The following is a 14,989-nucleotide window of genomic DNA, read 5'->3' on the forward strand; positions in this document are numbered from 1 at the left end:
GAAGCTTATGAAGGTCTGCCTTGGTCAAAATATCATATAATTTTCATAAATATGATAATACTAGAGATTTACCTCTTATTTAGGTTCATTTGATTAGCAGGAAAAAAGTCATCTTTAAAACAAAATTTAGCGAGTTTAAAATTTAAAATTTTTATATTTTTAAATTTAAATTTCAAAAAGTCATTTTTAAGACTATTACTTATAAGTCATCTGAAATTGTCAACAACTCAAGAGCTATCTTCACAAGGGCTAAAGATTTATCAAGATATTTAGATTACATTCTACCATATTTATGATAGCCAATTATTTTACCCAATCGATGTGAGAATTGGTGAAGTTGTTTAAAGAAAAGCCACATACAAGAAAATAGCTTCCTGAACTTTCTTAACTATATATATATGGGTGATAATTACTTGGTAATTGTGTGCGTTTTTTTTTTTTACTGTTAATTCTAGTTTTAATTAAATTTATGTAATTGTTCTGAGTTATGTTTAGAGGGATATGAAAAGTAAGATAATTTTAGGATAAATTTGTACAGCAAAAACATTATTTTCAATTTTTTTTCTCTGAATACTTATTTAATAGAAATAAACATGCAAGTTTCGGTCATTATCAATTTTATTTCAATAGGGCACTAACCTTGAAATAAAAACTTGCTAAAAAGAACTGTTGGTTTGATATGTCAGCTTTCTTGCTAGGAAATGTCAGTCTAATAATATTATTTCTTTTTTCCCCACACAGTGGAACACCCTGACAAAATGGCTAATGACCAAGGTATGGTGGCTCAATCTGTCATTTTGTGTGCCTTGAATCAATCCTGTCTGTTAGAAATGTCAGTCATCACTTTATATTCCTCTTTTCACCTGGACCATACACCTGATGAAGCAGACACTGGCGTGATGATTAATCTTGTTAATGAAGTTCTGCTTGGCTGAGGCTGCGGCTCTGATAAGGAAGATGTAAACTTTCTTGAGAGGAAATTGTTTTGTCTCTATTCTGAAGGACCAATTAAAATGTCAAGCTTCTTTGTATGAAATAAATTTTTAGTCTCTGTCTGCACTTCTGAATAATTCACATTAAGTATAATTAAGCTCAGCATAATTTTCAAGCTGCTCTTGCACCCTTTCATGAGCTATGGATTAAAGTTCTGTAGCTCTACAGACAAAAACCGTAAATTATGTGTGATTTTCCTCTGTAATGAGCTCCTTTTACTATATCAAATCAAAGTTGGGTCAACTTTTTTAGGGCATTATCGTTGTTCATTTTGAAGCCAGAAAGCTTTTATTCAGTGAATCAGATGCTCATTTGACTCAGAGTACAGTATTTTCTCCCTTTTCCTTATTTATTTACTAAAAACTGATTTATATAGAGATACAGGGAAAGTTTTACACAGAGACAAAATGGAGATAAATAAGAGTTATCCATTAACTTATAAGTAGATTTGAATTTACTATTACCGTGATTTGTAGGCTGATTGATAAATTAAGATTCTATTATCTTTACACAAAGGACAATTAGTAGAAAGCTGAGGGAGAAAATGAATAGTTTATGAGTTATTTTTTTCAGGATGTTATTTTCTTTCCAGAAGAGTTAGGAAATACTATAAACTGGTCGTAGTCAGTGCTATCAGTATTTGTAGATTGAGAGTCTATAGTTCATATAGTTTGTTTCCTTCCTGCTTTGGACATCTACTGTGGGCAGAACTTAACTTGCAAGCATCGTGTCTCATAAGGCGCCATGTTGTGAGATTAGGGGAATGCTTTCTTTCGACATTAATACTTTTTAACTTTTGACAAATATTAAACCTCTGGATGCTGGCTCTCCCTAACAGCAGAAGGCTGCCTGCATGACTAGCATATTCTCCAGTGGTCTTGTGTTTACATTCTTCTCTGGCGACGTATGCTATGCAGCTGCTTAACAGAACATAGCTAAGGGTTTACATGTGGAATAATTGAAATGAGACTGTGTACAGCAATGCCTACTCAGGGTTAAGATTTTCATTAATCTAACTGCTCCTGCCTGCTTCCACTGAAAATATTTTCATACGATTAATATCTACTAAATAATATTTGTAAAAAATATTAATGATGAGTAATTATCACTTGGCATGTATTTACATAGGTAAATTAAATATTAGTCTTGGTCAAATCCAAATCTGGAATAGTTAATAGAAACAGCTTTACTACTGCAGTTATCAAACAATTGAAACAACCTCTCATAACCTTCTTTACTTAAATAAATTTGAAGCTTCCACAGACAGATAACTCCTAAGTTTTGAAATTATGTTTAAAAATAATAAATAGAGAAAAAAATAAAACACTGAACTAGTTGAAATGTAATTATTACTTTGGGAGGCCGAGGCGGGTGGATCATGAGGTCAGGAGATCAAGACCATCCTGGCTAACACAGTGAAACCCTGTCTCTACTAAAAATACAAAATACTAGCTGAGCGTGGTGGCAGGCACCTGTAGTCCCAGCTACTCGGGAGGCTGAGGCAGGAGAATGGCTTGAACCTGGGAGGCGGAGCTTGCAGTGAGCCAAGATCATGCCACTGCACTCCAGCTTGGGACAGAGCAAGACACTGTCTCAAAAAAAAAAAAAAAGGAAATGTCATTATTAGCCACTTAGTTGACAACATGTCCAAGCTTCTCAATAAATAGCTTTCCACTTCTCTCTGGATACTATTACTTTGTTTTTTCTGTTGCTAATTGCTTTTAGTTTTTTAAGGTAACTGTTTTGCTTAATATTATTTTAAACCACCACACATATATTCTATAAATTGATTATTTGATGAAAGGTAAATGACTAAATTATTTCCCCGTCCCTATGATCACACGTCTTCCATGGATTTTACTTTGAGTCTCCATCTACAATAAATCAGGCTAGTTCTTAAGAACAAAAGGACCCCCTCAAGAATTACTGCCAGTGGCTGAGTCCATTAATATATTGAGTCAGTTGTTCTTTTTCTTCATCTAATATTGCTCAGAAGGATTCTTTCACATATGTAACTTGGAGCCTTATTCAGTCACAGCTGGCATATAGTTAGTTGATCAAGTTGATAGGTTCTAAATTTTACCTCAAACTCAATTCACTTATAAAATTGAGAGGGACTGATGACATGTAATTTAGTGGTTATAAATAATATCTTTAAATTTTTACAAAGAAAGCATATAAAATTTGCTACACCCTCAAAGCACGTTTTATAAACAAAATCAGTCTTCTGAGTTAATGACCATATGCATGAGAAATAACCCAGATTAAAGATCCCTCTAAGATTGATGAAAATAATAGGAAAAGGCTGATCTTAATTCTCCCATTCCCAGCACACAGCAAATTAGGTGAATACGTTTTACCGTGTCCACTGTTAGACCTATTTGCCCCCTTCTCATGGAGAAATGATCCCACTATTACATTTATGACAGGAGCTGAATTTCTGCTGAGAGAAAATTCCCTCAGAGAAAAAAATGTGGCACTGGGGTCAGAATTAACTTTGCAAAGATGAATCCTAAATAAGGAAGCAAGAGGTTGAATTTGACTTATATGAGAGAAAGTGAGACCAGTTTTGATTGTCCTAAAAAAGTATCTGTTCAGATTCTTGTCACAATTATTATTTTAGAGATTGAAGATCTGTCATGAAGAATATAAATGTGAAAACAAAAGTCATTTGAAATGGTTTTGATTTGGAGAAAATATTTTCTTCTGAGCAGTGGTATAGCAGTTGTTTGACAATGATAGGCAATTAACATAGAACTCCTGATTACTTTATGTAATTGTAGATCGATGAAATCTAGCATTTTTAAAACTTTCTAATCTTGACCTTCTCTATAATTCTCCTTTTTTGCATCACCCTCTCTCTTGCTCCATGTCCTAATTATTTCTGTAGATTCTTCCAGGCACAGGTGGCAAATAAGTTTGGAAGTAAAAGAAATTTTAGAGATAAACCAGAGTTTCATTTTTTTGGAGGGTTGGGTAAGGAAATTGCACAGGCTATGTGAAGTGGGTGCAGAGGTTAGATAGAAAAGCTATGCTTTAAAAAATTAAATTATTTTTAATTTTTGGGTGTGTACATAGTAGGTGTATATATTTGTAGGGTACATGAGATGTTTTGATGCAAGCATACAATGTGAATTAAGCACATCATGGAGAATGGGGTATCCATCCCTTCAAGCATTTATCTGTTGACTTACAATTCAATTACACTCTTCACTTAAAAATGTACAATTAAGTTATTGACTATAGTTACCCTGTTGTGCTATCAAATAGTAGGTCTTACTCATTATTTCTAACTATATTTTTATACCCATCGATCATCTTCACCTCCCCTCTCCCCAGCCCCCTACTACCATTCCCAGCCTCTAGTAACCATCCTTGTACTCTCTCTGTCTATGAATTCAATAATCGTTTTGATTTTTGTTTTGACTTTTGATTGTTTTCCTTTTTTTCTATATTTTGATTAAAACTCCTTCAATTTGTCTCTGCTGATGTGAGCCTATGTAATGGTAAAATGAACCCCTATGCAGCTCTTGCCAGCAGTCACTGTTTTAGAAGTTTTACAGGATGACTCACTTAATTCTCATACAGTACTGTGAGAAAGGTACTATTATTGTCTCCATTTTACCAAGGAAGAAACTGAAGCTCAGAGAGTTGTTATTTGTCTATTGAAACACAACTAGTAAGTATAAAGGCCATAATTCCAGCCCCAGAAACCACATTCCAAAAGTGTATTTTTTTAATATTTTATTTTCTTTTTCTTTTCTTTCTTTTTTTTTTTTTTTTAATTTTTTGAGACAGAGTCTCACTCTGTTACCTAGACTGGAGTGCAATGGCACAATTTTGGCTTGCTGCAACCTCTGCCTCCTGGGTTCAAGCGATTCTCCTGCCTCAGCCTCCTGAGTAACTGGGATTACAAGTGTGTGCCACCATGCTCGGCTAATTTTCTTATATTTTTAGTAGAGACAGGATTTCACCGTGTTCACCAGGATGGTCTCGATCTCCTGACCTTGTGATCTGCCTGTCTTGGCCTCTTAAAGTGCTGGGATTCCAGGCATGAGCCACCATGCCCAGCCCTGATTTTAACCATCAACTGCATTACAACAGATATGTTACATATATATAGCCACACATTCATATTTGACATATAGTTATAAAGTTGCTTTATCTGAAGTTTTGTCTACTGTTATTTTCCCTACATAGATCTTCCTTTTCACATCTCTGAATATTCTAAATAACAAGGCAAATAACTCTCAATCTGAGGTCATCTTGTTAGTGGGGTGGCCACAGCACTGATGACATGATCCTGACACTTCTTTATTTCAGGAAACAGGGATGGTGATAATTCACTGTCTAAGCCAGCTTGGGTTGTCAATACAAAACTCTATATACCGGGGGGGTTAAACAACAGAAACTTATCTTCTCAGAGCTCTGGAGGCTGGAAGTCCCAGATCAAGGCTCAGCGTGGTCAGTTTCTGGTGAGGGTCTTCTTCCTGGCTTGTAGATGGCCTTCTTGCTGTGTCTTCCCAAGATGGAGAATGACCTCTCTGGTGTCTTGTCTTCAAAGGACACTAATCCTATTGGATTGGGGCCCTACTTTATGATTTCATTTAACCTTATGATTTAATTACTTTCATAAAGGCCCTATATTCAAATATAATCACATTGTGGGTTAGAGATTCAATATACACATTTTTGGGGAAGCAATTCAGTCTATAGCATCCACATTTAAAAAGAAAGCTGTTATTTCATTCCTTCACTATTTTTTTTCCCAGTTTTTCCAATAAAGAAGCAGAAGGTAAACATTTTGCTCAGGATCACGTAAAGAGCTGTTGGCAGTTAGAACTCAAAACTTTTCTTTCTGGTTCCTAGAATGTGCAGTCTTTCTACTGTAAATGGTTACTATATTTATTTTAAAAATTTGATTTCCATTCTAAAATCAGCTCAAACCTTTTAGAGTATGTCACAGAAGCATTTTAGAAAATCCCTTTTTTTTTGAGTTTGCAATGGAGGTTAGCTGTAACTCTGAAACATGACTGCTTCTCAAAAGTGATTATTAGATCAAACTTTTAAGGTATTTTTTTTGCATCATTATGTCCCATTTAATGCCCAAATATTGTTCTCCACTTTGCGATGTCTTTGAATGAAAATTGATGTTCCTAGCATCGGCAGAAATGTTTACTCTTTCATGTGTGTTTCTATGTCTGCCCATTGTAACAATAGAATAGGTGCTATGGCGATGATACTGTACCTTAAAGTGGGCAGGATTCTCATGAAGTGATTTTCACCATTGCTGAGATGAATTACAAAGAAAGTACTCACTTTGAGCACTCTCAAGTGTATTTAATTCTCCATGACCTGGCAAATGGGTGATCTGAAACACTAGGCCTAGGGAAGAGCCCTATGTACATAGGGCAGTTTACAGATCCAGATGAAGAAAACCTGCTGTAAACTGCCTATCCAACAAGGAGGAAGAATTACTCTCCTGTGGATTGTGGTAATGACTGATAATGCTCTAACTTTTCATTTGGAAGTCACTCAGTGTGTGCTGTAGGAGCACTGGAATGGAATTAGATACCTTCAGTTCTAGCACAGTCCTGCCACTGGGACCTCTTGTGTAATGTTGGGCAGGTGACTTAGCATCTCTCGACACCTTCACCTGTAAAATGATGAGTTTAGACTAGATTATCGTTTGGTTTCTTTCAAGATTTAAAATTCTGAAGTTTTAAGGTTGGTATTAGAATTAAAAACTCAGGCATAACATCTTTGCATAGTGAAGCATCTCACATTTATGGTTTTTCCACTATGTGTCAACTCCTCTTCTATGCACTGGGCACATGCAATCCTATTTAATTCTTATAGCACCCTTACAGATGTAGAAAAAGAGAGAGGTTAAAATGTGCCCAAACACTCACAGTATGTAAGTGGTGTGAAAGTTGATTATACAAAATGGAGTCATTCATGTCATACCCAACTAAAATGGAGTCAGGAAGTTAAAAGGAAAAGCACTCAGATCACATACATTTATTCCAGGAACTGTCTTGTGAGACTAAACCCAAAACTGCAAGGACCTGGTCATGATTCTAAGATTCCAAGTCTTACCTAACACCTGCTGACACTCAGCAGCTCCTGGAAGACACTACCAGCACCAATTAACTTACTTTCAAAACAACTTGCGTAACCTTCCTCTATTCCCCAATAAAACTCCTGCCTTTCCCTTTATTCTCTAGACTCCCCTGCAGCTACCTTGGTTTGTGTGTCCTGAATTGCAGTTCATATTCTCAAATATCTTCTTTACTCAGAGATTCAACTCTATATATCTTTATTTTTAGGTTGACAGTGATTAGGCCCAGATACATACCCAGGCTACCTAACTGGAGAATCTCTGCTCTCCACGATGTATAATTTCTGGAAATGCAGACTCATGATCTGTCATCAAGAAAGTTATACCTAAATGGCATCAACATAAGTTCACCTAGTTTAAAGGACTTTGTCTTTCCTCAATAGGGTATTCAGGCAAAGTACTTAACACTGCACCTGCCATTTTACACCTCAGCAGTTTTAATCTCATGAATAAACAGAATGTTAATTGTTTCCAATTTCAGGGAAATAGGGTTTTCGAGGCAGTCTAGTCAAGCTTGGAATTTAGTTAATGTAATCCAGACTTTGCAGGGTTTGGATTACAGCAGCCAGGCTGCTGTGTGAAAAATGAAAACCTTTAGTGCCTTCTGATGGGAGCTGTTTAATTGAAAATTAAAACCTCTTCTTACCCTATTATTGTGCATAGTTTCAATGCAGTTATTATTTGGCTGCTTGCTACACCCACTTGAAAAGGCTATTCTCACCTGGGTTTTTTACAGGTTCAAAATTTTGCAATTTCATAAATTAGGACTGTGGTGAAATAGTAGTAGCAGAAAATGAATAATGTGCTTTTAATGGAGTGTTAAGGTGCTTATCATGTTCCCAGCAAGCAGTCAAGTAGCTGTCTATATCAACTTCTCAGCAGTTTTCATGTTTTAATAGGTAACTTTGAAGGAACAAAAACATACTCAGTACTCATAGAAATTGTCGTGATTCATGGGAGAATTTTAACTTTCTCACACCTCTAAAGTAGACATTTTTGTTTATACACTTCAAATAAAATTCCATAAACAGGTTCTTCTTGTAAGAGCCACTGTATTTTGGATGCCATTTCCTTGCTATAGACATTGGCCAAGCACAAGGTCTTCCTAGCTTTATTTTCTGCCCACTTCAATCAGTCCTAGACTCTGCCACCTCAATTTTCTTTCCAAAACACAGATGGGTCACTATTGCTTTGGGGATGAGGTCAGTTCTTTGACATCAAGACCTTGGCTGTCTGACTCTAACATCTCTTTCCTGGACTCATGGCCAATAGATCCCTCCACATATGCCACAGTCACAAATCACCATGGAAAAGTGCATTTTTTTCACAGCTACATGCTGTAATGTGTACCATTTTCTCAGCCTTAGCTATACTTTCTTTCTCAACTAAGCAAAGTCTTCTTTAAGACTCCCTTCTCAATTTTACTTTTTTCAAGAATCCTTTCTTACCTTTCTGGTCTTTTATTCACCTATATTTTCATCACACCCATCTTAGTGTGTTTTCCATTTCTTATACTTTGCTATTTATATTCTTAGCTTCTTGACCAGATTTTAAATTCCCCAAGGACAGAGAACTGGCTGGATTCTTCACATTGTCATCTCCACCTCCCTAATTTAGAATTTATCCTATTTTAGTTGTCTGATAAGTGTTTGCTTAATAGAATCATGACACAAATATTTGGGAAGCAGCTACAGAGTAATCTGGAAAGATAAGTTTTACCATTGAATGAAAAGTATAGATTGGACAGCTCAAAGTCATAGTGCACATAGCTGTGGATATTGTAGATCTACTGATCATGGAGGAGACGAGAAGTTATACATGTATTTCCAACAGGGAAAAGTATATTTGATAATCACCTACTAAAATAAAAACTAAATAGAAAAACAAGTTCTCTGTAATTCAGCTAATAGTAGTTACATTTGTAGATGGCTGTGACCTCCTGCACTCTTTTTATGACCTCCAGTCTTGCTGTCCTTCCTTGTTAGCAGAAAATTTATAGATTTGAATTTCACCAGCTGCTTGGAATTCTGAGTACAGAAAGGAGAAAATCAAAACTAATGGAAGCTGATAAGTTTGTTAAAATTGTGGCTATGAAGTGCAAAAAGAACTAGACTCACTTTTGATAACTTGTGGATAACTACGTATCCAGTACTGTGCTGGCACTAGAAGCATTAGAAGAAAATGATCCTGGCAAAGCATTAGAAGGAAGTATAGTTCCATGGGTCCATTTTCAAGAAGCTTGCAATATAGTTAGGAGAATATTAACACTTCCATTCCAGTATGAAAAATACAAAATGCCAAATCAGATGGTACTGTCCACATGTGTATGCTATGGGATTTCAGATAAGAAATCATTGTGGGCTGAATTACAAAATACTTCTTAAAACCTAAGACTAGGCTTTAAATATATGAGTAGAACTCGACTCAATGCAAACTATTACCAGGGGAAAGAGTAGGTGATCCTTTACGTAGAGAAATTCTAGGATGGAAAAGTTAGGAAGCCAAGACACTGGGAAAATAGTGAGGACTACAGGATGGGCTCCAGGAACAGTTAGGATGTAATTGGCTCAGGCACAAACATGTCTCACGCCTACCTTTGCAGAGTAGTACATTATGGCAGAGACCTATGTTGGTGAAGAGGCTTTTGCTATTTCTCTCCACTCTAACGTAGTAGTTCTGGAGCTTTCCTACTTTTCAACATATCAAGTAGCTATTGTCTACGCCGGCCAGTGAAGACCTGCCTGCTCCCTTGTATCCCGAGTCCTGGAAATCCATCCACTCTTGGTTGCTGATATTGATTATTTCCTGCTTGGAGGGGTGTGACTGTGGGATAGGGAGAGAAAAGGATGACGGGATGGGAGTAGGAATGGGCCTCAGTAGCAGTCATCTTCAAAGAATTTTCTTGGCTTTTGTTTTTTTTTTGCCACTTCTGTTACACGTTTCCTGAGGTGGCACCTTCACTTTTTATAGTACTCTGCATAGTTACAAAGAAACTATTTTTCATTCCCAGCCAAAGCCTTGTTTTGTTCTGTATGTTCAATTGAAAAAAGAGCCAACATCTCAAGTCACACACACCTAAACTCTCACCCTTATACCCCAAGACCAACCCTTTGAAGTGCTCTAATTTCTGTCCACCATCCATTTTCCCCATTTCTCCTGTTTTGAGACAGAGTCTCATTCTATCACCTGGACTGGAGTACAGTTGCATGATCTTGGCTCACTGCAACCTCTGCCTCCTGGGTTCAAGCAATTCTTCTGCCTCAGCCTCCCGAGTAGATGGGATTACAAGTGCCTGCCCCACTATGCCCGGCTAAATTTTGTATTTTTAGTAGAGGTAGGGTTTCACCATGTTGGCCAGGTTGGTCTCGAACTCCTGATCTCAGGTGATCTGCCAGCCTCGGCCTCCCAAAGTGCGGGTATTATAAGAATGAGCCACTGCTCCCGGCCCCCCATTCCTTCTTTTAGTTATTAATTCACCAATAATGCTAAAATCATCATCATCAGAGTCATACAGTCTCAGCTACTTCAAATGAAACCCCAAGTTTATTCATCTTTCTGAGCTACAGTTTTCTCAGCTATAAAATGAGGTTAATAATGTCTGCCTCAGAGATGCATAATTAATATTATTGTCATATTTATTGCAACAGTTTATTCTGATCCATTTAGTTCCACACTCATCCAGAATAATCTTTCTAAAATACGTGTGTAATTAGTCAGTGTTCTGCTTAAAATATCTTCAGTGGATCCCTAACCTCTATAAGATAAATTCTAGACCCTTTTGCACAGCATTTAGGGAGTTTTATTATTGTACCTCTGCCTTTTTTTTCTCTAAGCTCATCCACCTCACTGTTCTCTAACTAATAAATCAAGACAGATCTTGATCTGTCCAGCTTCTTTTGTTCCCTATTTTTTGCCTTTTCAGTTTTTGTCCACTCTCCCTTGTGAGACATCAAGAATGTGAGAATGAGAAGTAGTAGAATTCATAGGAGTAACCAATGTGTTTCTTAAAATATATATGTATGTGTCTGTGCATTTACATATTTATAATATATATTTTATGATACATATTTATTATATACAATATATATTTATATTTATATATGCATGTATATTTTCCTCCGCTGGTTGGCCTGGCAAAGTATACTGCTTTTACTTTGGTAAAATTCATAGGAGTAGCCAATGTGCTTCTTAAAATATATATGTATATTATATATAGATAGAGATATAGATATACACACACATATTTTCCCCACTAGTTGGCCTGGCAAAGTATACTGCTTTTCTTTGGTACTTGCAAAAAGAATTCTCACATCAAATGCCACGTCCTCTGTGAAGCCTTTTGCTAGGTGTAAGTAGATAATCATTCTGTTTTTCCACTGGGTCACCTATTTGTTCGTTTTGTTGTTGTTGGGTTTTGTTTTGTTTTTTGTTTTTTTTGTTTTTTGAATTTTTGGAAATTACCATATGGTTATAATTATTCACTTAACATTTTCCATCTCACTGACTTACAAACTTCTGCAGTAGTCATTTTATATTCCTAATGCTTAGCACTGTGGATCTACTTAATGCATTTGTTGAGTGGATGGATGAAACATGGTTGGAGACATGAATGATGAAACACTGTGCTCCAACAGTGTCATTATCTACACAGACTAGCAGGGCACCAGCAGGATGCTCATGTTCTAGTGTTTTCAGACTGCAACTGCAACTTCCAGACCTGTAGTCACTTGGAGAAGAGAACTCTCTCATCCTCTTCTGCCTCTTCTTCCCGGGATGCTTGGCAAATTTGCTCAGGCACAAATGTATCTCACACCTGCCTTTGGGATAAACTTGTGAACCATGCAGATGGGGGGTGCTTTTATGGATCATTCCGTGGTCTTTGAGAACAGATGCTCTTTTATAAGCCAAAAAAGATTGTCTCATTCTTCATGTTGTAACCTGGCAAATGAACTAGCTCTTGGAAATATCCAGTCATCCAAGACAGTGCCCATATTTTGAGGAACAGAATGCTTTTTAGATTTTAATAAAGACTAAGCTGCATATACAAGTGGTTTCTTAGACCTCTAACTGATTGTTATTTCAGATATACTAGAGGCAAGTGTGCATAAAAGGAGATTCCAATGAGAGGAAGGACTTCAGGGACCACTATCTACCACCATACTACTAATATTATTAAGCCATCTTTATATTTTATTCTATTAAGAATTCAATTGTTATTCAGATGTTTCCTTCCTAATGTGCATGAATAATAATTATAATACCTAATAAACATATTGGGCTTTAGCTGTGTAGAAGGTTGTGACATGGGTGATCAGGAGCAGCTGACAAGTCTTCAGCAGCAGCCAGGTAAGGGAGAGAGACTAAGTGTAGTTATTATCATGGAGGTCAGAACTTATCATCTTTTCTGACCTGAAATATTTAAGAAGGAGGTTAACTACTTTCCTGTTATCTAAAGATCTTGATCTGTCCAGCTCCTTTGGTTCCCTAATACTTGCCTTTTCAGTTTTTTCCACTCTCCGTTATGAGACATCAAGAATGTAAGAATGAGAAGTAGTAGAATTCATAAGAGAAACTAGTGTTCTTCTAAAAAAGAAGAAATACATATATATGGGTTGGCCTGGCAAAGTATACTGCTTTTGCTTGTTGGCCTGGCAAAGTGTACTGCCTTTACTTTGGTGCTTGCAAAAAATAATGCAATATTTGTAAACATTTTTCTTACTTTAGAAGATTACACAGACAATTTTTTTCACCTATTATTTGTCAAACTCTGCAAGAGACAACATGTATACCTCAGTCAAGATCCATTATCAGGCTAAGATGTAAACCAAGAACAGAAATTACGATAAGAAATAAATTTGTTTAAATTTGTTTAGGATGCCCACAGTTTCTGTTTTGTATCCTGATATTTTTTGTAATAACTCTATGCTCACTCAATTTCATTTTATTTGTGTGTGAAATTACCTTAGTTTTGAATTTGATTTCTAAGGATTTTAAAAAAATGAATTTACTTCTTAGGAAGAGTCTAACCCGTTCATATTTTATGGTCTAAATACAGAAATTGGAATTGCAAAAATATACTTATCATTAAGAGAAATATGGGTAATGGCATATTTGGTTTTCTTGCACTTTGTCTGGCTCAGAGTAGTTTACCAAATGCATTCATATCCTGCAGATTATTGCCCTTAGACTTTCCACAGGTGAAAAATAAAACCTAAGGTTTCGAAGAAAGGAAAGCAGCAAGGATTTGTTGAGCATCAGGGCTCAATATGTGGCAGCCATAGCAGTAACAATCTATTTTCTTTCAGTCAGTGAACTTTCTTTCATGTTGATTTGAAAACAATGTGTTGAACCTTAGGAAAAGGTGAAGAGAGCTCATTACTTCTTTTCTATTAAAATATTTGAAATATCTTACGTATTGGTTATGATTTTGCTTTCTGGTTTTTGATGCCCAATGCCTTTGTTTAAAATCAGCATTGTTATCAACTGCCTGGTAAACCGATCTTTTAGAAACACATTTCAGTCTCTGACAAATTACCTACTTTAAATATATCTCAATATGATCTGTGTGTTGGATGAACAGTAAAACTGTATTCAAGTAATATTACTGGATATTCTTTATCTGCTGGTACACAAGACAGAAAATCAATGCAATTTCTATCATTATCATTAGAATTTTCAGATAACAAATTTTAAGATCAAGAAGATATCTCAGTGCTCTGCATCCTTGGAAGGATATACATTGAACATTTGTTAGATGACCAATCTGTCCATTTGATTTAGATTATGGGCCATACGCTTTTCTCTAGGGATTGATTGTATGAATGTCATCCTGGATGATCCTCTCTTATGCCCATTTAGGGAAGATGGAGTAAACAAATGATTAGAACTATCACATCCACTTTTCTCCATGTCTTCTGCAGACTAATTTTCCACTCTCTCTTCTCTGAACTTATAAACAATCACGCAGAAAAACTAGACTCTAGGACTGAAATCCCAATTGAATTAATCTTTGTTCAGTGCTGAAAATTTTTTATTATGGAAAAGATTCTCAATCTGCCCATGTATGCTGCAAATAAGGATTTAATATAAACATTAATGTTATTTCATTTTAGAGATATACCACAATAAAAATACACAAATAATTTAGGTGACATGTAAGGATGAGAACATAAATAATAAATTGCATACTAGTAATAACTTAAGATTTGTGCTTAGTATTAAAATAATACTACAAAGCATCCTAACTAGCTTTACTTATTCATAGGACATTGAGAACACAATTTGCACATCTCTTCAGTTAGCGCAAAGGAATATAACAATGAACAGACTTCCTAAAGGAAGTCATATTACTTCTGCCAATTTTTTCTTCAATTTAGAGAACAGGCAGCAGAGAGATCAAGAAGACTTTTGTCTGAAGAATCATATGGCATGTGCCAAAAAGGGATAAAAAGATTCCTCATAAGGCCAATCTTTTAGATAAAATGTAAAAGGCAGCCCCTTAAACGATTTTATAGTCTATAACATTTTAAAAATTCAAAGAAAGGAGAGGTACATGAAATTTCTGGTTAGGACCTGCCTAAGCAGTATTTTAAAAAAAAATTAAACATATAAAAGCTATTTTGAATAACTCAAAACAGCCACAAACTGCCTCTATTTTAACTCAGCCAATGCCTATTTAATATTTATTTAATTTTTGTTTCTGAAGCTACCATTTCCTGGTTCCAAAATCTATGGTAAAGGTAGAAAATCATTTGCTTTCATTATCAAAACTTTCTGGCAGAACTTTTTTTTCTTTTTGTTTTTGTTTTTTTAAATGAAATTAGCTGGTTGTTAACTGAAAATAAATTCATTACTCTTTAATATCTCATTCTTCCC

General features: G+C 35.7%; 1 protein-coding gene across 1 annotated transcript in view; it reads left to right on the forward strand.

The window, feature by feature from the left end:
- LOC105534661 (netrin receptor DCC) overlaps positions 1-14,989 on the forward strand; it is a 389,147-nt gene that overhangs the window by 262,682 nt on the left and 111,476 nt on the right. Inside the window, exon 14 of the mRNA XM_011973437.1 lies at positions 742-774. Coding sequence (XP_011828827.1) covers positions 742-774 — 33 coding nt within the window. The remainder of the gene's footprint in view (positions 1-741; positions 775-14,989) is intronic.

The sequence above is a fragment of the Mandrillus leucophaeus genome, unplaced genomic scaffold (genome assembly GCF_000951045.1).
Source record: "Mandrillus leucophaeus isolate KB7577 unplaced genomic scaffold, Mleu.le_1.0 Scaffold1375, whole genome shotgun sequence".
NCBI classification, from domain to species: Eukaryota; Metazoa; Chordata; class Mammalia; order Primates; family Cercopithecidae; genus Mandrillus; species Mandrillus leucophaeus.